This window comes from Narcine bancroftii, chromosome 1 (assembly GCF_036971445.1).
Source record: "Narcine bancroftii isolate sNarBan1 chromosome 1, sNarBan1.hap1, whole genome shotgun sequence".
Taxonomy (NCBI): Eukaryota; Metazoa; Chordata; class Chondrichthyes; order Torpediniformes; family Narcinidae; genus Narcine; species Narcine bancroftii.
In genome coordinates, this window is record NC_091469.1 from 99,623,596 (window position 1) to 99,648,127 (window position 24,532).

Consider the following 24,532-nt stretch of genomic DNA (forward strand, 5'->3'; position numbering starts at 1 on the left):
CCAGGAAATTGATTGATCTTCATTTTGTGATAATGTCCATAAATTGTTATGTACCTTGAAGTTTAAACCAAAAGTTGTGCCACAGTGTCCTTAATTTATGCCAGGCCTATACCATTCTTTGGGCTTTAAACTGTAGAACCTTGGTAGATAATTTATAACTAATTTATAATTATTTTTATATAGTCATATTGTGCAGAGGAAGAAATGAAACTTGTGGTGAAGGATAAAGCTGTGGTAACTATCCAATATAAAGCCATGGCAAAGATAGATCATTCAGAATTTAAATTTAAATTTCAACATACAGCATGGTAACAGGTCCTTTCAACCCGCAAGACCATGCCACCAATTATACCCCGGTAAGTTTTTTTTTGAATGGTGGGAGGAAGCAAGAGCACCCAGAGGAAATCCATGCAGACACAGGGAGAATATTCAAACACTTTACAGTCAGTGCTGGATTTGAACCCTGGTCAATGGCACCATAACATTGTTGCTCATGTTAACGTATTTGCAATCAAGATCACTAAATAATTTGCACTCAATTTATTTCAATGATTTTAATTTTTATATTTTTTTCCATATTGCATTTTATGAATAAAAATTTCCCATTGCTCATTTGAAATGGCCAATTTAATTTAATTTTAGTTTCTGGAAGGTGAAGTTGGATTTATGTGCTTCCTGTAGATTTTCTCTGATTTGATAGTTCCTTTTCTGATGTGTGTCTATATATTTTTTGTAATTTTTCTATAAATATAGAAAAACTCTCCAATATTAAATATACACACACAAACAAAACAACCCCTTCCCCTCCCCCCCCTTGCTTTCTCAGTATAAATCCACACACCCCATCATGGCTCACATTTATGTTGATCATCAAGAATGCTATATGGGGAAGTCACTGGAATTTATAATTAGCAGCATTTATTATTATCCTTTTTAATTATTGTATTTATAATTACAATTAGGCCCTTATATGATCCATATATGGTTGCCATATCTTAATAAATATGTCATTTGTTTTTTTAAGTTGTGTGAATTTTTTTTCCATAGGTATGCAACTATTCATCTCAGCAGTTCATCATGCTATATGTAGAGGGGAGTTGGATTTCCAAGTAATCACAATGCATTTCTTAGTCACTGCTAAGGCTATTTTAACAAATGAAATTTGGAATTTAGTAATTTATTACTTATTTCAATGAAGCTGCCCAAAAGGTAAAGCTCCAGTTCACCCATAAAGGCCACCTCTGTTATTCTTAATATTTCAATAATATCCTGGCAGAAATGTCTTACCTTTACACACAACCACATAGCATGTAAGAACATTCCTATTTCTATCCAACACCCAAAACACCTTTCCGATATTTCAGATTTTGATTTATGCAACTTCTGTGGTGAGAGATATAATTGGTGTAGTAAATTATATTGCACTAATCTGTATCTTGTATTTATAATTGTTGTCATGCTATCCAAACACCAATCAAATCAACATCTTTTCATTATTGTAACACCTAGATCTGACTCCCATTTCTCTCGATCTCTGTAAACCTTGTTTCACTCTTTCATTCTGGAGAGCATAGTACATAATAGTTATAAATATAGGTGTATTCTCCAACCAAATCGTTCATTCCATTTCACTAATTTCAAGTGAGCCCAGACTTGGCCCCTATTTTTCTTTTAGGGACAAGTTTAGCTGGAGAAAACAAAGTCCAATTAAGCACTCTGTACTTATTTCTTAATTGTTCAAAAGACATAAAAGATCCATCCATATAACAGTCATCAATATATCCTATTCCTTTATCATACCATGAATTCAATATTTTGTTACCCAGATTCATACATTACATAATGGTGTTCTTAATGATATACTTGCTTTTTTTTTTCCAATGCACTCATTTATTTCTTGCTATATTCTAATCATATGTATTAATATAGGATTACCTGGCTTTTTTTGTTATTAACATTCTACTTATAAATAAAGTCTTTCGCTGCTGCTTCTTTTATTGAATTCAACCCCATTTGGATCCAAGAAGTGGGACTGTCTTCTTCAAAAAAGAATGATTTTTAAAAAAAACTTGCTCGTGCTGATAAATAATGCTTCTTATAGTCCTCCAATTTATTGTCCCATATTATCTTTTCCAATGAAATTCTCAGCATTTTATTATTCCATAGGAATTTCCTTACATAATTGTTCAATAATTTAAATAAATTTTTAGGTAGTGCAATAGGCAACAATTGAAAAAGATACTGTAATATTGGCATCACCTTCATTTTAGTACAATTTACTCTACCCACAAGAGTAGCAGGTCTTTCCATTTCTGTAAATCTTTTTCTTTTTTTTCTAAAAGAATTGTAATTAAATTTATAAGTTATTATTATCCGTCATTATTCCTAAGTATTTGATTCCATCTATCTTCCATTTAAATCTACCTTTTTGATTCCTTTCATAATCAAAAATTTTCAATGGCATTATCTCACTCTTGATCATATTTATTTTATAACCTGATATTCTTCCATATTTTTCTCATGTTGCTTGTAATTTTATCAAGGATTCAGCTGGGTCAGATATATATAAACCACATCATCAACAAATAAACTAATTTTATGTTCTTCCTTTCCAACTTTGAAGCCCTTAATGTCGGATCTCTCCTTATAATTTCTGCCAGTTGTTCAATAACTAGGATTAAAAAGTGCCAGAGAGAGGATTCTACTCAAGGGAAAAACTGCTGACACCTTATTGTTGGTTATAATTTTGACTTGTGGTTTATGATAAACAGTTCTTATCCAATTTATAAATTTTCTGTCTATACCAATTCCAGTGTTTTAAATAAGAAAGATCATTGTAATTGATCAAATGCTTTTTCTGCATCTAGAGAGATGGTTATACTTGGATTCAACTTTGATTTTGCCATATGTATTATATTAAGTAGTCTTCTCTTAACAAATTCCACCTGATCTGTATGTATTAATTTTGATGGATATTGTCATAATTATATATTTGATATCTGGTGTAGTTCCATTTATCCATTAAAAAAAAACATGAACTTCTCTTCTGTTTTAATTCAGATTGACTACAAGAAACAACAAACTAAATTTACACTAGAACACTTTGAGGTGAGCTTTACAAAAAAGCGTATTGCAACAGTGTGACATAATCCTGTAAAAATATGCAGAACTATTTTTCTTTTTGATTCTTAGAAATCTGTTCCGTCCATTGCATGTTATGGTTCATGGGCTCACTTAATTTTTAGCTCACTCCATAATGGTGATAAGAAATTCAGATTACCAAGATGCTACTGCAGCAAAGCTGCTCTATAAATGTGAGAATCTGTAATTAAAGTTGGTTTGTTACATTCATAACACATTATTTACACTGATTAATCCTCAAACCCTTTGATTTGCAAAAATGAGAACCTCAAGAAATTGATAGTAAAATGGTGGCACTGACGCTGACCTGGGGGGGATCGGACATGTACATTTCAGCGCTCCTGCACAGTGTCCTGCACATTCATCCACCCCACAACCATAAACAGGTTTAAACTTCCTCTAGAACTGGGGCGATGATGTTTTTTTCCCCACATTGAAGAACTCATAGAGAACAGTGTCTTAAGAAGATAGCATGCATGCTCGGCAGCTCAGACCTCAATGGTTACAGGCTCCAGATGATCAGTGGGCTGGTGCAGGACACCAGGATGGGCAGACATACTCTTTCCCCCCACCCCCTGAATAAGAAAGCTGGGAGAGGACTGTACAGTGTAGGAATGCACAACAGCAGACAGGCATAGACCTTGACAGCCGAAGTCTTCAAACCAAGCTGGCAGCTGGCTTGTGAAAAACAGGTATCAGGGCTGAGATTCATGAGGGGACTGTTAGAGTCTGCCGAATAGCCTCAGGCATTGACAACCTTAATCGCATTGGGATCCAGGATAGATAGATGCCTGGAGCTCAGGGTCCCCGTTGGAATGGACAGAAGGCTGTTCAGCTATGAGGTTATAGGAGTGCAGGAGGTAGCAAGATTCAAGGACATTCAAAGTCTCTGAAGGTACTCTCTTTTGCTTCTCTTCTTGATAGGGGCACTGGACTAGTGGTGCCTCTTAGCGTGGCAAACACAAGGAAACACATTTTGTATATAATAAACTAACTTTGAAAGACTGCAAGATGTTCTGGTCCTTTATTTATGGGGTGGTTTATAGACTAGTGGAAAGAGGGTGCTGGAGCTCAGAAATAATTAAAGATGAAGGGCTGAGGTTAGGAACATAAGAAGTAGGAACAGGAGTAGGCCAAAAATGGCCCATCAAGCCTGCTCCGCCATTCAATACGATCATGGCTGATCTAATTTATGACCTAACTCCACCTACCTGCCTTCTCCCCATATCCCCTAATTCCTCTATTCAACCCATAAGGTTGATGCCTTATGAAGCAGGTAGCAGACAAGAATTTCAAAGAAAATGCAAGATGAGCAAAATCAAAATGAACTTTCTAATGTGCTGTTTTCCTCTGCAGTGTCAACAAACTGCTTATGTTGAAACAAAAGTTGGACCAGTTTACTGCATTTATACATATAAACTGATAGCCTTGTACATTGAAACAACCTCTCGTACTCCATTGCTTGCAATTGTTTCCACATTGGATTCTTTATCATAAATATCTGTTAATCCATTCCCCATAAGCCATAAAAGCAGAGGACAATGAATTTTTTTTTTAATTCAATGTCTTTGTGACGTGGAAATGAGAACAATTAGATGAAATTCTGAATCTTATTCAAATAGGGATTGGACGTGGACCTTAACTATTCTGAGGAGCTGTTTGATGACAATAATGATAGCACTAGCCTGTAAGTACTGTAATTTCATGTATGATGGATAACTGAGCGAGCAAAGCTTAACAGCATCATTGACCATACACGAAGCAAGAAAATAGCCAATTACTGAGTCATTACAAGATGATGCTGTTTATTATAGTTTATTTGAAACCCTTCAAAAAACTGTAGCCAGCCATCTACATAGAGAATGTAAAAAAAAAGTACATCCCATATATTTTGGAATTGTAAATTGTAGTGTAACGAATGTAAATAACCTCAGTATCTGTTGACCTAACAGCATTGGTAAGGAAAATGTAGAAATATACAATGAAAGATGAAAAAACTGCACATCTCAAAATATAACTTGAATTAATAAAAGGAAATTTGTGTCTGACTAATCTGTTGGAGTTCTTTGAACATGACTGGTAGCATACTTAATGGGAATGCAATGAATAAGTTTAATTTGATTTTTGTAAAGGTTTTCAACAAAGTCCCACCTGCAAAATTAAAGCCCATAGAAACTGGAGAAAGTGCATTGACATGTGGATTGAGAACTTGGTTATTGGATGGAAATCCACAAGTGAGAACCTATCAGTATTGGGCACTGCACAATTTTGGGGCTTGGGTCCCAGTTGTTGCCAGCTTGTATCAATAATATCAGGGGGAAAACATCATATTTCCAAGTTTGCTGATGATAATAAACAAGGCAGAATTATAGGATAATATAAATGGGATGAATATGAACAAGGTGAATGAGAGAGGGGAAACATGGCAGGTGGAATATACTGTTAAAAAATTGTGAAAGCACAGTACTTGGCAAATGGTGGTAGATTGATTAATGTTGATGTTTAAAAGCAGCTGGATCACCTTGGACATGTTACTGATTGTCAGCGTGTAGATATAGTTAGTGATTAAGAAGTTTTTATAGTGAGTGATTACAGAAATAAAGTTTTATTGCAGTTGTAAGAGCCTTGCTGTGACCTCACTTGGAGTATTTTATACTCTATTGATCTCCTTACCAAAGACTCATTATACTATACTAGATTCGATGCATGAGGAAAAATTAATTAAGTTGGGGCTGTTCTCTCTAGAGTTTAGAAAATCTCATCAAAACACAAAATTCTTGAAGGGTTTAACAGGCTAGACATTGGGTGTGTTTACCCTAACTTAACCTAACCAATTTGAGAGTAAAGGATAGCACTTGTACTGACAATAACCACATCAGCAGTACACGTATAAGACACCTTTAATAAATTAATATGTACACTAAGAGGTCTTGTCTCTCTACAAGACGAACCTGGAAGGCTAGACTGTAGCTCTCGACTGCTTTATATGTCCCTGGTGACCTAGTGGTGTCATTACATATCACCACATTCACTCCCCCTTACAAAATTGTTATTCCACCCCAAAACACCCCCCCCCCCACACTTCCCTTGTTTGTAAGTTCATAAGTCCAAAATTTTTTGTGGCTTCTGTTGCCTTCTGGACCTCCTCAGTAGTGGTATAGGGGTGGGGAGTGCAATCTGCTTTTCGGCCTTTCTTGGTGGAGGTGTGGGAGTGGGAAGTACTGGTTGGTCATGTGGGCTGGGGATCCTCTTGTATGGGATTAGGTCCTGCCACCAAGTAGGGTGGTGATATTTTGTGGGGTGGGCGTACCCAGGCTCCTGATTTCCAGGGTGGGTGATATAGTCCTCTGGGGTGACTCGATGGACGACTGTTCTAGTGACTGCTGCTGCGCTCCTTGTTGATCCATAGACATTTGTGTTTCCTCCGCGTTGCACACGCATCCGGTTGGCGCGAGATCCCTGGTGGCCACCGAGTCTTCTCTTCCATCTGGGAATGTGACGAAGGCGTACTGAGGGTTCGCGTGCCTCAACTCCACTTGATCCACCACCTGGTCCGCATTGTGGGGTCTGCAGTGCTTCCGGAGGAAAACAGGACCCGGTGTCATCATCCATTTTGGCAGCACTGTGCCCGTCATGGCTTTCCTTGTGAAAGAAAAGATACGGTCAGGTGGGGTCATGTTAGTGGCAGTACACAACAAAGAACGTATAGAGTGTAGGGCCTCTGGCAACATTTCTTGCCATCTAGTAACAGGGAAGTCTTTTGCTTTTACAGTCAAGAGGACCGTTTTCCAGATAGTGGCTTTTTCCCTTTCGACTTGTCCATTCCCCCTGGGATTGTAACGTAGTGTGGCTGGTAGCAATCCCTCTCTCATGCAGGTACTGCTGTACTTCTGCGTTCATGAATGCAGCACCCCGGGAGCGTGGCAAGATGGCGTAGTGGGAAGACGTGTGGGTTCCACCTTCCCCCAGTTAGACTTCTAAATACTCGAATTTAATATTTGTAAAAGTGGTTAAAAATAATATTTACAGACTTTGGAATATTGGAGGATTGCAATGGCTGCAAACGTGAAAAAATCAAAAGCTCATTTGCAAAAGAAATGACCTTACAAAAGTGTTGAAGAACTGAGGCCTACTTACTAAGTTGAAGCCTTGGAGTCATCGACTGGAGTTCCCATGCCTCAGAGGACTCCTGCTCAGTTAAATATTACACTGGCGCCGATCGCGCAATCGCAAGATGGCGCCGGCTCAGTGATGGGCTCAGCCGGCCCTGACTCACGTCCCTGTGAGTCCGGGGGTGCGGGTGGATTGGCCAAGCGAAGACAGACCCGCGAACCTGCAATACTGCCTGGCAGTCCAGAAGTGCATAGTGCAGCATTGGAAGACGCACCTGTGCGGACAGTGACTTTGCCAGGCATGCACGGAACTTCACGGGTCTGGGAACTACTGGACAAGGTGTGGGCTGTGGGGGAGCCTGAACGGTGGTGGGCTGATGAGGTCGGCACACTGTCGACGGGCGTCCAGACCCACAGCCACACTGGAAGAGGACCTATGATGTTAGAGGAGGAAGAAAGATCAACATTACAGGAACTTACACAGGAAGAAATGAGGACTGAGATGAGAGAAGGTAGGCCTCAAAGGGAGTTGATAGAACTTGGACTGGATTCTGTGTTCACAATTTTGGAAGGGATTGCTCATCAAATGGAAAATATGTCAATACAGATGTCGACTCAGATAACTCAAGGATTTATGGAAGTGAAAACTAAAATGACTACTATATGTGAAGAAATGACTTGTATGAAGCAAGATATTAATGTAGTTAAAAGTGAAGTTAGTAGATGTATTAAATCAGTGGACACTACAAGATAATTTTAAAAAGATTGAAGAAGCTTTTTTTGAATGCAAGAACCAACTGAAGCGTAATAGAGAAAAAATGGAAAAAGTGGAGGATTCGTTCGTGGATTGTGGGATCCAGAAGAAGGAATTATTGAAGAAGATTGATTTATTAAAAAATCAGGGTCGAAGAAATAATGTAAAAATAGTAGGTCTTCCAGAAGATATAGAAGATTCTGATCCAGTAAAGTTTTTTAAGAAATGGATTCCTGAAGTGTTAGGCAAGGAATTTTTTCCAGATGATCTGGAGTGAGATCGAGCACATAGAGGAAGAAACGGTTTCCAGGCCAACCACCATGAGCAGTTTTGATTCACTGTTTGAAATATCGGGACAGAGAAATTATATTATGAATGGCGGTGCAGAAAGCAGAAAGGCTCCAATGATGGTCCAGAATACTAGGGTGTTTTTTTTAATGCAGATTTGAGTCAAGAAATTATTAGAAGGCACCTAGAATTTAATTCAGCTAAAGAAATATTATGGCGAAAGGGATATAAATTTGCCTTTCATTATCTGGTCATGTTGAAAGTTTTTTTATGGGAACTTTCAATCTCAATTCTTTGAAAATGATCATGATGCATTAATTTTTGCTAATCATTGCCAGATTTATGAGGAAATGGACGATCGTCACCATTGTCATCTAAGAAGAGGGTGAATGGCAAAGGAAATGGGAAGAATGGAAAACATAGAAAGAATGGAAAGAAAGTTGAATTGACACAAAATCTTCTTGACATTGAAGATTCGGAACAATCATTGGGACTGGACTCATTGGGTTGATTATTTTTGTTTCAGTACTTTGTGAAAGTCTGACTCGGGGGGTGGGGGTTGGATGACGCTGAGACCTTCAGTCATCTGCCATTAGTGGGTTTTACCACACCCAGATGTTTAGGGAACTACTACTTTTTTAGTAGTTTGTTTTGGGGATTGTTACGTTTTTTTTTTTCTTTTTTTAGAATATTTACATAAGGGGGGTTAGAATATTAAGGGAATTAAAAGGGGATCACTATTTTATAGTAGTGGGTTATGTTATTAGATTTAAAAAGTCTCATTTGAATTTTGCAACTTTTAATGTTCAGGGTTTGAATAACCCAATTAAGCTAAACAAGTTTTGGCTTATATAAGAAAAATGAAAGTTGATATTTTTTTTGCAAGAAACACATTTGACTAATAAAGAACATTTGAAATTGAAGAGAGAGTGGTTGGGTCATGTATTTTCTTTGTTTAATTCTAAAGCAAAGGGTGTAGCGATTTTAATTCATAAGAATTGGAATCGTGTGAAGGAAATGCGGGGAAGGATTTGATGGTTAATTGTAACATTTTTGCTGAATCGTGGACTTTGTTAAATATGCACCTAATGTAGATGATGAATGGTTTATGTCAAAGGCTTTTTTATTGCTTAATCAGGCCAATAATAATATTTTGGTTGGAGGGGATTTTAACTGTGTTTTGGATCGTTTATTGGATAGATCTCTGAAAAGTATAAGGAAATGAAGGGCGGCAATACAAATAGGAACTTTGATGAAGGATTTGAATCTGGTTGATGTTTGGATGAGAGTAAACCCTACAGAGAAAGACTTTTCCTTTTATTCCTCTAGACATGATTCCTTTTCTAGAATAGATTTTTTAAAGGAGCAGATTACTTTGTTTTTGACTGAGAATGTTAATTCAGTTCATAGTAATTTTGTATTGTGGAATGCTTTGAAAGCATATTTACAAGGGCAAATTATTAGTTATACTAAGAAAGTTAAAAAGCAATATGCGCCGGAAAGCTTAATGTTAGAGAAACAAATTGCTGAATTGGTAAAGGAATTTCAGAAAGATGTTACAGAAGTAAAAAAGCAGTTTTAATGAAGTTGAAATTACGTTATAATACTTTACAAACTTATCAATATGAGCGTCTACTTTATCGATCTAAGCAACATTATTACGAACTGGGTGAGCGAGCTCATAAGGTATTAGCATGGCAATTAAAAACAGAACAGACATCACAAATTATTAATACTGTGAAAAAGAATTCAATAGTTACCTATAAACCTCAGGAAATTAATGATCAGATTTATTCATTTTAGCAAAAATTATATACTTCTGAGGGAAAGCAGGATGCTGGTTCTATTGAATCCTATTTATCTAAATTAAATTTACCTGTTTTAGGGGAGGATGAGGTTAAAGAATTTACAGATTTTGAGATTAAAGAGGCTATATAAGAGATGCCAAATTGAAAGTCGTCAGGAGATGATGGATTTTCTGTTGAGTTTTATAAAGTATTTTATGAAGATTTATCCTCTATATTTGGAAATGTGTTGCAGCACGTCACAGAGGAGCAGTTGTTACCAGAATCTTGTTCAAGTGCTATAATTACTGTGATTCCTAAGAAAGATAGGGACCCATTGAAAGTATCTTCGTATAGACCTATTTCTTTATTAAATGTAGATTATAAAATTATAGTGAAGGTGTTAGCGAATAGACTTGCCAAATATTTACCGCAGTTGATACATATAGATTAAACAAGTTTTATTAAAAATAGAAACGCGTCTGATAATATTCTTAGATTGATAATATTAGTCAATGCATTTAGACAGCAAGCCAACCATCTAATGGTGGTTCCGCTGGATGCGGAAAAAGCCTTTGATAGGGTTGAGTGGAATTTTTTGTTTAAGGTGTTAGAGAAGTTTAATATTGGCCCTCATTTTATAGGCTGGGTTAATATACAAACCCAACTGCTAGGGTGGTAACAAATGGTCAAATTTCCTTATAACTTAATGCGTTTGTCTCGACAAGCTTTTCCATTGACACCAGCCTTATTTGCATTGGCTATTGAACTGTTAGTTCAGACAATAAGACAGAATGATAAAATTAAAGAAATGAAAATTGGAGAGGATGAATATAAGATTAATTTACTTGCAGATGATGTGCTGGTATATTTGACAGAACTGGAACAGTCTTTGAAATATTTACAAGATTGTTTGTTAAAATTTGGAGAGCTATATAGATATAAAGAAAATTGAGATAAGAGTGAAATATTGCCAGTTGGGGGTGGATATTATTCAGAATATAAAAGTATTATAAAATTAAAGTGGTCAGATAGAATTAAATATTTGGGAGTGGTAGTAAATTCAGACACCAGTCTTTATATGAATTGAATTATGTCCCTTTATTAAAAAGGATTAAAATGGATTTGATTAAATGGAAAGATTTGCCGTTAACATTAATTGGTCGAGTAAATTGTGTTAAAATTAATATTTTTCCTCGAATTCAATATTTGTTTCTGTCTATACCGTGTTTACTTTCAAAGGGTTTTTTTTTCAAGACCTGAATAGGGCAGTGCGGGAGTTTTTATGGAAAGGGAAATTAGCCCAAGGAGCTTTACATAAACTTACATGGAAATATGCTTTACCTCACTTTCAAAATTATTATGATGCAGCTCAGTTGAAATTTGTTAGCAGATTGATGGATGTGGACCAACCTCCGAGTTGGGCAAAGATGGAAATGGCTTGTATATCTGAAGTTGAGATACATCAGTTTATATTTAAATGGAATGTGGATTTATTGCGGGAATGTAATATGGTGGTATTAAAACATTTGTTAAGGATATGGGTTAAAAGCAATAGGGTTTTAGGATCAAAGGGTAAATTACCAATTCAAACCCCATTATATCATAACCAGCTTATTCCTTTTTCAATGTTTAATAATCATTTAAAGAGATGGAATTCTCAGGACATAAAGATAATTCAGGACTATTTTGAAGAAGGCCAATTTCTTTCTTTTATTCAATTGAGGGAGAAATTTGATATATCTGTAAATTCTCTGTTTGTGTATTATCAACTCAGAGCTTTGATAAAAGATAATTATGGTAAAAAGATGAATTTGCCTATGTTATTTTTAATTTTTTTTTATTTTTCACACTATGAACCATATTAACCAAAATACACACAAACATTTCCCTCTTGAATATACACAATGTCATTTTTTCCCCTTTTCCCCCCTCCCTTCCCTCCCTCCTTCCCACCCCACTCCCTACCCACTAAACGTTCAACATATACAATACAATAAACCCATTAAACAATGTCATCACACAATGAAAATAAACAAGAAAATTGTGTCATCTACTTCTACACACTGGGTCAGTTCATTTCGTCTTCTTCTCACTCTGTCATTATAGGGGGTGGAGGTCCGCGATAGGCCCTCTCTGATGTGTTCCATGTATGGTTCCCAAATTTGTTCGAATACTGTGACGTTATTTCTTAAATTGTATGTTATTTTTTCCAATGGAATACATTTATTCGTTTCTATGTACCATTGCTGTACTCTCAGGCTCTCTTCTGATTTCCAGGTTGACATTATACATTTTTTTGCTACAGCTAAGGCTATCATAATAAATCTTTTTTTGTGCTTCATTCAAATTGAGTCCTAGTTCTTTACTTCTTATATTACTTAGAAGAAAGATCTCTGGATTTTTTTGTATGTTGCTTTTAGTGATTTTATTTAATACCTGATTTAGATCTTCCCAAAACTTTTTCACTTTCTCACATGCCCAAATTGCATGCACTGTTGTTCCCGTTTTCTTCTTACAGCGAAAACATCTATCTGATACTGTTGGGCCCCATTTATTTAACTTTTGGGGTGTGGTATATAGCCTGTCTAACCAATTATATTGTATCATGCGTAACCTCATGTTTATTGTATTTCTCATAGTTCCGGAGCATATGAGAAATACATTTTTTGTTTTTTATCTTTATGTTTAGATCTTGTTCCCACTTTTGTTTGGGTTTACACCTTATTTCATCTTTCTCTTTCTCTTGCAACTTGATGTACATGTTTGTTATACATCTTTTAATTATCATTGTGTCTGTAATCATATATTCAAAGCTGATTCCTTCTGGTAACCTCAGCCTGCTTCCCAATTTGTCCTTCAAGTAGGTTTTCAGTTGGTGGTATGCAAATATTGTACCATGAGTTATACTATATTTGCACTTTATTTGTTCAAAAGATAATAAATTATTTCCCAAAAAACAATTTTCTATTCTTTTGATCCCTTTTCTCTCCCATGCTCTAAAGGAAAGGTAATCTATTGTGAAAGGGATTAGTTGATTTTGCGTCAATAATAATTTTGGTAGTTGGTAATTTGTTTTTTTCCTTTCTATGTGAATCTTCTTCCAAATGTTGAGCAGATGGTGAGGTACTGGTGAACTTCTATGTTGCACCAGCTTTTCATCCCACTTATAAAGTATATGTTTTGGTACCTTCTCCCCTATTTTATCTAGCTCTAACCTGGTCCAATCTGGTTTTTCCCTTGTTTGATAAAAATCTGATAGATATCTTAATTATGCTGCTCTATAATAATTCTTAAAGTTTGGTAGCTGTAAGCCCCCTTGTTTGTCCCATTCTGTTAATTTATCTCATGCTATCCTTGGTTTCCTCACTTTCCATAAATATTTCCTTATTATGTTCTTTAGCTCATTGAAGAATTTCTCTGTTAAGGGGATTTGTAATGATTGAAATAGGTATTGTATCCTTGGGAAGATATTCATTTTGATGCAATTTACCCTTCCTATCAGTGTTAGTGGTAAATCTTTCCAATTTTCTAAGTCATCTTGTAATTTCTTCATTAATGGCTAATAATTTAATGTGTATAGATGGCCTAGATTATTATCTAACCTAATACCTAGGTATCAGATTGCTTGTGATTGCCCTTTAAATGGTGATTCTTTCATAAACCTTGTGAAATCTGCATTATTCATTGGCATCGCTTCACTTTTATTTGCGTTGATTTTGTACCTCAATACTTCCTCATATTTCTTCAATTTCTTATGTAATTCTCTTATTGATAATTCTGGTTCTATTCAGTATACTATGATGTCATCTGCAAATAGACTGATTTTATATTCCTTCTCTTTTATTTTTATCCCTTTTATTTTATTTTCTGTTCTTATCAGTTCTGCCAAGGGTTCTGTAGCTAAAGCAAGCAGTGAGGGAGATAGTGGACATCCCTGCCTAGTTGACCTGCTTAATTTAAATTGGTTCGATATATATCCATTTACTGTCATCTTCGCCAATGGTCCCTTTATATAATGCTTTAATCCAATTAATATATTTCTCTGGTAGGTTGAACCTCTGTAGTACTTTGAATAAATAATTCCATTCTACCCCGTCAAAGGCTTTCTCTGCGTCTAAAGCAACTGCCACTGTTGGCATCTTATTTCCTTGTACTGCATGGATTAAGTTAATGAACTTACAGATATTGTCCGTTGTTCGTCTTTTCTTAATAAATCCAGTTTGATCTAGTTTTACTATTTTTGGTACACAGTCGGCCAATCTGTTTGCTAATAGTTTTGCTATTATCTTATAATCTGAATTAATATTGGTCTATACGATGCTGGTGTTAGTGGATCTTTCCCGTCTTTGATATTACTGTAATTATTGCTGTTTTACATGAATCTGGCATGTTTGTGTTTCTTCAATCTTGTTCATTACTTCCAGGAGAGGAGGAATTAATAAGTCTTTAAATGTTTTATGGAATTCTATTGGGAGTCCGTCCTCTCCAGGCATTTTATTGTTTGGTAGCTTTTTTAATATATCCTGCATTTCCTCTATTTCAAATGGTTTTATCAATTTGTTTTGCTCCTCTTCTTGCAATTTTGGTAGTTCAATTTTAGCTTGAAACTCATCTATTTTGTCTTCTTTCCCTTCGTTCTCAGTTCGGTATAATTGCTCGTAGAATTCCTTGAAGTTTTCATTGATCTCTATTGGGTTATATGTAATTTGTTTGTCTTTTTTTCTTGATGCCAATACCGTTCTTTTAGTTTGTTCTGTTTTAAGCTGCCAAGTTATTATTTTGTTCATTTTTTCTCCTAGCTCATAATACTTCTGCTTTGTCTTCATTATGTTCTTCTCCACCTTATACGTTTGTAGTGTTTCGTATTTTATTTTTTTGTCCGCCAGTTCTCTTATTTTTGTTGCATCTTCCCTTGTTGCTAGTTCTTTTTCTGTATTTACTATTTCCCTTTCCAGCTGTTCTATTTCCTGATCGTAGTCCTTCTTCATCTTAGTTTCATAACTTATTATCTGCCCTCTGATGAAAGCTTTATTGCATCCCATAATATAAATTTATCTTTCACTGATTCCGTATTTATTTCGAAGTACATTTTAATTTGGCGCTCAATAAATTCTCTAAAATCCTGTCTTTTAAGTAGCATGGAGTTTAATCTCCATCTATATGTTCTTGGTGGGATGTCCTCCAGCTCTATTGCTAATAACGGGTGAGTGATCTGATAACAATCTAGCTTTATATTCCATTTTCCTAACTCTCCCTTGGATATGGGATGACAACAGGAACAGGTCAATCCTTGAGTATGTTTTATGTCTACTCGAATAATATGAGTATTCCTTCTCCTTTGGGTGTTGTCTCCTCCATATATCCATAAGTTGCATTTCGTGCATTGATTTAACCATAAATTTGGCTACTTTGTTCTTTCTGCTAGTCTTTTGTCCAGTTTTATTTATCTTTGAATCCAAATTAAGGTTAAAATCCCCTCCTATCAATATATTCCCCTGCGTATCTACAATCTTCAGAAAGATATCTTGCATAAACTTTTGATCCTCTTCATTAGGTGCATATATATTGAGCAAATTCCAAAATTCTGAATATATCTGACACTTTATCATTACATACATCCCTGCTGGATCTATTATTTCCTCCTCTATTTTGATTGGTACATTTTAATTGATTAATATAGCTACACCTCTGGCTTTTGAGTTATATGATGCTTCCATTATGTGCCCTTCCCATTCTCTCCTTAATTTCTTGTGTTCCACTTAAATCAGATGTGTTCCCTGCACGAATGCTATATTTATTTTTTTCTTTTTTCAGTCAATTTAATATCCTCTTCCTTTTGATTTGGTTATGTATTCCGTTAATATTTATAGTCATATAGTTCAACATGGCCATCTCATACTTTGTTTACATCTCATTTCCGCTTCCTCACCATCCCCTTCTCCCCATTTCCATTTCTCAGTTTTCTTTTTTTGAACACACTGTATGACAACACTTCTAAAACATAAAATATTTCAACCATTCCCACATCTAAAATTCCCTTAACCCCAAATGTCCCCCCCCTCTCTGAGTCGCCCCTTGTCCCTTGCTGGGCAACCACAACTCCCCTCTCCATTCGAACTGCCAACTCGTTCGCAAGTGTCAACTGATTTCACAGTGACTGTTATTCTCTCCCATCCAACCTCCTCCAGAAAAGACTTTTATCTTCCCATTGCAACAAAGCTCCCCCTCATTTCTTCTCTTTTTCTTTTTGTTTTATTTATTTATTATGAATCTTACAATATATTTATTTATTTATTTTAATCCCTCCTCATTTTTCCCCCTTCTCCCTTACTTCCCTTTTCTTCCCTCCTTTAGTTTTTACTATTATTTTTTCTTCTTTATATGTAGTTTGTCGTCGTTCTTTGTTCTTGTTACATCTCTTCATCTCTCTTTCTGTCTTGCAGGCATTCTGCAAATTCTCGTGCTTTCTCCGGATCCAAGAACAGTCTGTTTTGCTGCCCCGGGATAACTATTTTAAGCACCGCTGGATATTTCAACATAAATTTATAGCCTTTCTTCCATAGGATTGATTTTGCTGCATTAAATTTCTTCAGGAGCTCAAAACTTATGTCTGGGTAGAAAAAAAATTTTTGACCTTTGTATTCCAGTGGTTTTTTGTCTTCTCTCATTTTATTCATTGCCTTCTCCAATATATTTTCTCTTGTCGTGTATCTCAGTAATTTTACTAAAAAGGATCTTGGTTTTTGTTGTGACTGTGGTTTCGGGGCTAATGTTCTGTGTGCCTTTCTATTTCCATTCCTTCCTGGATTTCTGGCATTCTCAAGACTTTTGGGATCCATTCTTTTATAAATTCTTTTATATCTTTGCCTTCTTCATCTTCCTTAAGGCCCATTATCTTTATATTGTTTCGCTTACTATAGTTTTCCATTACATCCATCTTCTACGTTAACAACTCCTGTGTCTCTTTATTTTTGTGTTTCTGTGTTTTTTTATCACTTTCTTCCAATTTTCTTTTAAGTCATTCACTTCTATATCTACGGCCTTTACACGTTCTTCCACATTTTTTAATCTTTACCCTATTTCTGTCATAGCTCTATTCTACTCACTTTTTGTTCTGTACTTTTCATTTTTCTTTTTATTTCACTAAATTCTAGTGTCAGCCATTCTCTGAATGCTTTCATATGTTCTTGAAATTTTTTTTAATCTATGTACTGTCCATTCATTTTACCTCCTGTGCAGAGCTTGATGTTCTGCTTCTGTGTCTGCTCTTGGGTTTGTGTCTTCTATTTCTCTTCCTTGTATCTCTGTCTCTTCTGACTTTCTTGTTGAGCTGCTTGTCTCAGTTTGTTGGGTTTTTTTTCCATGGTGTCTTGATGTTGGTCCTCTTCTTCTGGGTTGGTTATCTGTTGTGTCTCTAGTTTCCTTTTTTCATTCTCACCCCTCCCATTCCCGTTGTTTTCTTTATCTTCCAGCTGGGAGCCCTGCTGTCAGGTCTCTCTCAGCTGTTCGTGCTGTGAAGTTTCACTCCACAGCTGGTACCTCCTCCCGTCGGTGTTGTCTTTGTCATACGCGGTTGCACACCTCTTGTTTGGCCCCGTGACCCACTTTGCAGTCCTGCGGTCGGTGGGTCGCGACCCACTAACCTCAGGGAGTGTGCTCCTCTTTCCACGGTGGGTCCCTGCTTTTTTGTGCAGGTAAGGCCTTCACCTTTCTCTTCCGGCGTGTTTCTTTCTTGTTTTCTTCCTGTTGTTTTTGGCTTTTCTTTCTTAGGTGCCATTTTCTCCACACCTTTATTTTTTATTTGTTGTGTTCTGTGTATCTGGGGCTTTGTTTTTTCTTCACTTTTTTTCTTCTTTTCTGGAGAGGGCCACTACTCCATCACGTGACTCCTCCTGAATTTACCCATGTTAACGAAATTTGAGTCTTTGATTTCTTCTGTACCTAAGAAAGGTTATATTTCAGATATGTATCAATTGTTACAGGATAAACCGGAATGGAAGAAATCTAGGTTTAAATGGGAAAGTGATTTAACATATTTTTCTGGGCGATAACTGGGAGGTTACGTGTTCTGATAGTATAACTAAAGTGATGAATGTACGTTATGGAATGGTTAATTATAATTTTTTACATCAGTTATAATTGATGCTAGAGAAATTGAAAAAATAAGGATTTAGTCATTCGGATTCTTGTTTTAGATGTGGACTATGTACTGGAACTTTTTTACATGCTGTTTGGTCTTGTTTTAAAGTACAACCATTTTGGGAAGGAATTAGATTGGTTTTGGAAAAATTATTTAAGATTAAATTACTATCAATCTTTTTGTTGGGATATGTGGTTTCTTTGAAAGTACTAGGGTTGGATAAATTTCAAATTGCATTTGTACGTCTAGTATTATCTGTAGCACAAAAATGTGTAGCTCGTACTTGGAAGGATAATATGGAGGTTAATATAACACGCTGGCATAATGTTGTGAAATTGTATTATTATGGAAAAAATTACATATAACTTGCATGACAATTATTTGTTATTTTGTTAAAATGTGGTCTTATTGGAAGTATATGAATTTAGAAATATTCTTTATAATCACTGTATTGTCTTTATATTTGGCTCCCCTTAAAGGGGCTGGCTGAAAGGGTGGGCGGGGTTTTTTTTCTATATATATATTATATAAAAAATTGGGTTTTTCTCTGTTATGTTTGATTGTAAGTTGTTTAAACTCTTTTAAATAAAGTTTTAAAAAAATGAATGCAGCACCCCTGTCTGTGTGTATGTAGTTTGGGTACCGAAATATGCTGAAGATGAGTTGGAGGCATTTTATAACAGTGGCTGCTGATACATCAGAACACGGGATTGCGAAGGGAAATGGGAATATTCATCTATTACGTTTAGGAAATAAACATTTCTATTATTGGACAGGAGCGGGCCTTTAAAATCGAGGCTGAGGCACTCGAAAGGTTTGGTAGCTTTTATCAGGGTGGCTTTGTCTGGCCGGTAAAATTGTGGTTTGCATTCCGCACAGATGGGGCAGCTCTTGTTCACTGACCTCACTTCCTCTACCGAAAATGGGAGGTTTTGGGTTTTAATGAAGTGAAACAGTCTAGCAACCCCCGGGTGGCCCAGTTCATTGTGCAAGCTCTGCAACTAGGACGTGTGGTTAAGAATGGCGCAAGTGCCTCTGGACAGTGCATCCGGGGGCTCGTTGAGTCTCCCAGGTCAGTATAGAATGTCGTAGTTAAATGTAGACAATTCTATCCACCAGCGCAGGATTTTGTTGTTCTTAATTCTCCCCCTGTTCTGGTTATTGAACATAAAAGCCACAGACCGTTGGTCCATGATGAGGGTGAAGTGTTTGCATGCCAGATAATGTCGCCAGTGCCTTACTGCTTCCACAATGGCTAGGGCCTCCTTCTCTACTGCTGAGTGTCTTACCTCTGACTCCTGTAGGGTTCGCGAGAAAAAGGCTACCAGTCATCCGTCTTGGTTTAGGATGGCTGCCAGAGCCACATCGGATGCATCCATTTCTACTTGAAATGGGATCGACTCATCTATGGACTGCATGGTAGCTTTAGTGATATGCTCCCTAATGTCCCTGAATGCTCTGGTGGCTGCTGGGCACAGTGGGAAAACTGAGGCTTTTATAAGTGGGTGGGCCCTGTCAGTGTAGTTGGGGACCCATTGGGCGTAGTAAGCAAACAGTCCCAAACGCCTTTTTAGTGCTTTCAGCATGTGTAGCACTGGGAGGTCTAGGAGAGGGCGCATACAGGCAGGGTCTGGGCTGATTTCCCCGTTCTGCACTACGTTGCCCAGGATTGGCAACTTCCTGGCCCTAAAGACGCATTTGTCCCTGTTGTATGTTAGGTTCTTTTCCTTGGTTGCCTGGAAGAAGCGTTTTAAATTCATGTCAAGATCCTCCTGAGTGTGACCACAGATTGTCACGTTGTCTAAGTAGGGGAACACCGCTTTCAGTTGGAACTCATCTACTAATTGGTCCATTTCTCTCTGAAACAGGGACTCTCCATTGGTGAGTCCGAAGGGGAGTCACAGAAATTGATACAGCCTGCTGTCTGTCTCAAATGCCGTGTAAATGCGATCACTATTTCTAATGGGCAGTTGGTGGTATGCTGCCTTCAGGTCTATGGTGGAGAACACTTTATACTGCGCAATGTTGTTGACCATGTCTGCTATGCGTGGCAGGGGGGTAGGCATCTAGTTGTGTAAATTTGTTGATTGTCTGGCTGTAATCCACTACCATGCGTAGTTTTTCTCCTGACTTTACTACAACCACCTGGGCTCTCCAGGGGCTGATGCTCTGCTCTATGATGCCCTCCTGTAGTAGCCTGTGGACCTCTGTCCTAATGAAGGCTCTGTCCCTCGGGCTGTACCACCTGCTCTTTGTGGCTATTGGTGTGCATTCTGGGGTCAAGTGTGTGAACAGCGGAGGGGGTTCTATGTTTAGGACAGACAGGCTGCAATGTTGTTTCTTCGTAAGACGTAGTTGGGGGTGAGGCCCGTTGTGCACTATTGTAATGCTTTCTAACTGGAACTGAAAATCTAACCCCAATAGTACGGGGGCACAGAGGTGAGGCAGCACTAGTAATTTGAACCCTTCGTATTTTGTGCCCTTGATTTCTAGAGTAACCCTGCAAAACTGTTTTACCTCAGCCGCAAGGCTGCTGGCTGCTAACAGGATCCAGTGCTCACTCGGGCGTGTGGGGAGGTCAAGGTGGTTGACTAACCCCTGGCCAATTTACCCTCACATCATTAATTTTGATGCACACAGTGGCATCAGATAAATTATGTGGACTCGCCTGATTCATGCGTAGGGAAACGAGTCTGGCATGTCCTTCGTGTCCTTCCATCCGATAGTATAGCGTCATATTCGTCTCCTGAAGACTGTCCTCTGCTCTGTAGTATTTGTCCAAGATGGCCAGCTGCACATGGCATTCTTCTTCTGTTTGTCTTTGGAGAAAGAAGAGCTTTCCCGCCTCTCATTAGCATGAGAATGGGCCTTGGCTGTGGCCTTGGGGCTTCTGTTTTTCTTTGGCTTGGGTTCACGGACGAAGATTTATGGAGGGGTAATGTCCACGTCAGCTGCAGGCTCGTTTGTGGCTGACAAGTCCAATGCGGGACAGGCAGACACGGTTGCAGCGGCTGCAGGGGAAAATTGGTTGGTTGGGGTTGGGTGTTCGGTTTTTCCTCCTTTGTCTTTTGTCAGTGAGGTGGGCACTGCGGTCTTCTTCAAAGGAGGTTGCTGCCCGCCGAACTGTGAGGCGCCAAGATGCACGGTTTGAGGCGATATCAGCCCACTGGCGGTGGTCAATGTGACAGGCACCAAGAGATTTCTTTAGGCAGTCCTTGTAGCTCTTCTTTTGTGCACCTCTGTCACGGTGGCCAGTGGAGAGCTCGCCATATAACACGATCTTGGGAAGGCGATGGACCTCCAATCTGGAGACGTGACTTGCCCAGTGCAATTGGATCTTCAGCAGCATGGATTCGATGCTGTTGGGTTCTGCCATCTCGAGTACTTCGATGTTAGGGATGAAGTCACTCCAATGAATGTTGAGGATGGAGCGGAGATAACGCTGGTGGAAACGTTCTAGGAGCTGTAGGTGATGCCGGTAGAGGACCCATGATTCGGAGCCGAACAGGAGTGTGGGTATGACAACGGCTCTGTATACGCTAATCTTTGTGAGGTTTTCACTTGGTTGTTTTTCCAGACTCTTTTGTATAGTCTTCCAAAGGCGCTATTTGCCTTGGTGAGTCTGTTGTCAATCTCGTTGTCGATCCTTGCATCCGATGAAATGGTGCAGCCAAGGTAGGTAAACTGGTTGACCGTTTTGAGTTCAGTGTGCCCGATGGAGATGTGGGGGGGGCTGGTAGTCATGGTGGGGAGCTAGCTGATGGAGGACCTCAGTTTTCTTCAGGCTGACTTCCAGGCCAAACATTTTGGCAGTTTCCACAAAACAGGACGTCAAGCGCTGAAGAGCTGGCTCTGAATGGGCAACTAAAGCGGCATCGTCTGCAAAGAGTAGTTCACGGACAAGTTGCTCTTGTGCCTTGGTGTGAGCTTGCAGGCGCCTCAGGGCTTCTGTAGACTTTTGCATAATGCCCACGTTTTCCACAGTTGGAACAGGCATTTTCTCTGGCAGGGCTGAGGGCTCTGGGGTGCTTTCTTTGTCCGTAGGAAAAGCCCTTGGGACCCTCAAGGTGCTGCTGCTGCTGCTGTAGATTCCTGTGAGGCAGCATACTTTTCTTTTCATGGGGCTAGAGAGTCCAGCAATGTGACGTTTGCCCCAGCCCCAAGGTCCTATGAATACTCCTCCAATTCTTTCCTGGTGCTTTCTGAAGCTTCTGCAATAGTCTCTGCCTCACCATTCCTTTCTCCAGCAATCGATATCTCATCTTAGTGGATCATATGCCCGCCACAATTTTGTCCCTAATAAGGTCCTCCATATACTCCCGGGCTGATACTGCTTTAAAGTTGCAGCCTCTCACCAGGTCTTTCAGAGAGTATAAAGTTTCTGGCAGACTCCCCTACTTGTTGTGACCTGGTCATGAGCCTGTACCGGGAGCGGAGTTTACTATGCCCCTTACTGTCTTTTTTTTCTTTGGCTTGGCTTCGCGGACGAAGATTTATGGAGGGGGTAAAAAGTCCACGTCAGCTGCAGGCTCGTTTGTGGCTGACCAGTCCGATGCGGGACAGGCAGACACGATTGCAGCGGTTGCAAGGGAAAATTGGTTGGTTGGGGTTGGGTGTTCGGTTTTTCCTCCTTTGCCTTTTGTCAGTGAGGTGGGCTCTGCGGTCTTCTTCAAAGGAGGCTGCTGCCCGCCAAACTGTGAGGCGCCAAGATGCACGGTTTGAGGCGTTATCAGCCCACTGGCGGTGGTCAATGTGGCAGGCACCAAGAGATTTCTTTAGGCAGTCCTTGTACCTTTTCTTTGGTGCACCTCTGTCACGGTGGCCAGTGGAGAGCTCGCCATATAATACGATCTTGGGAAGGCGATGGTCCTCCATTCTGGAGACGTGACCCATCCAGCGCAGCTGGATCTTCAGCAGCGTGGACTCGATGCTGTCGACCTCTGCCATCTCGAGTACCTCGACGTTAGGGGTGTGAGCGCTCCAATGGATGTTGAGGATGGAGCGGAGACAACGCTGGTGGAAGCGTTCTAGGAGCCGTAGGTGGTGCCGGTAGAGGACCCATGATTCGGAGCCGAACAGGAGTGTGGGTATGACAACGGCTCTGTATACGCTTATCTTTGTGAGGTTTTTCAGTTGGTTGTTTTTCCAGACTCTTTTGTGTAGTCTTCCAAAGGCGCTATTTGCCTTGGCGAGTCTGTTGTCTATCTCATTGTCGATCCTTGCATCTGATGAAATGGTGCAGCCGAGATAGGTAAACTGGTTGACCGTTTTGAGTTTTGTGTGCCCGATGGAGATGTGGGGGGGCTGGTAGTCATGGTGGGGAGCTGGCTGATGGAGGACCTCAGTTTTCTTCAGGCTGACTTCCAGGCCAAACATTTTGGCAGTTTCCGCAAAGCAGGACGTCAAGCGCTGAAGAGCTGGCTCTGAATGATAATGCCTCTGTAAAGTGCTCATTGTCTCTTGGTAGGACCTGGCATCCTGTATAAAGGAGTAAGGGTAGTCTCCCAGCTGTGCTAACCGCAGCATTAATAGCTCTTTATCCGATGCCTCAGCACCCTCCACGTAATTCATAAAGCATCTCTGCCAGCGGCCAAAGTGCATGCCAGGTCTGGGAGTTTTGGGGTCGAGCTCCAGCTTGTCTTGTTGCAGCACATGGCTAAGCCGCAGTCTCTGGTCCCTTATGTAATGTAGGGGCACCCCGGGGGTCATTCACGGTCCCCACATGGTCTCTGGGTCTAGGTGTAGCAAGGGTGGACCCTGGGGTACTGGGAACTGCTGGTAGAGCCTCTGTGGGGCTTGTGCCCACTGGAGGAGTAACCTGGGTGCTTGGGGCTGTTGGCTGAATCTCTGGCTTTGGGATGTTGGCTTTAGGAGAGGTCCCAGCGGTAGTGTCAGGTCTCCGTAGTACTGGGGAAACTGCTGCTGGGGGAGTGACGGTAGTGGTGCCTGCTTTCCCTGGCTCTGGAGTGGTCGGGAATTCTGTACATACGTGGCGATTGGGAGCACAACTTGTGAAGATCCTTCCACCTGCGCTTGTAGTGGCCCCTTTCTGATCGGACCGGGGTTTAGGGTCAGCGGCGCCTGTACCTGCAAACCCACGGGCAGGCAGGGCTCTTGGTCATTTCTTACCTGCCCTATTGTACTTTTGTGGTCTTCCCCACATTCCACCACGATTCCAGTACAGCGGTTTCTCACCATCTCTGTCCTCTGATACACGTGTTTGTTGGTTGTCCCCAGATTCCATTCCTCAGGAAGAGTCTCCAGGTGGTCAGGAACACGCATTGGACCAGAAGCAGCTTCCATCCTAGTA

General features: G+C 39.3%; 1 protein-coding gene across 14 annotated transcripts in view; it reads left to right on the forward strand.

Annotated features, from left to right (window-relative positions):
* Positions 1–24,532, forward strand: part of LOC138761350 (uncharacterized) — a 125,219-nt gene that overhangs the window by 97,420 nt on the left and 3,267 nt on the right. For 9 of the 14 annotated variants that reach the window (XM_069933391.1, XM_069933306.1, XM_069933314.1 and 6 more), the window contains 2 exons: positions 3,061–3,108; positions 4,764–4,828. In XM_069933391.1, coding sequence (XP_069789492.1) covers positions 3,061–3,108; positions 4,764–4,828 — 113 coding nt within the window. Of the gene's footprint in view, positions 1–183; positions 328–3,060; positions 3,109–4,763; positions 4,829–8,633; positions 9,021–24,532 lie in introns of those variants that run through there. The other 5 variants (XM_069933374.1, XM_069933384.1, XM_069933409.1 and 2 more) reach the window with 3 other exon arrangements.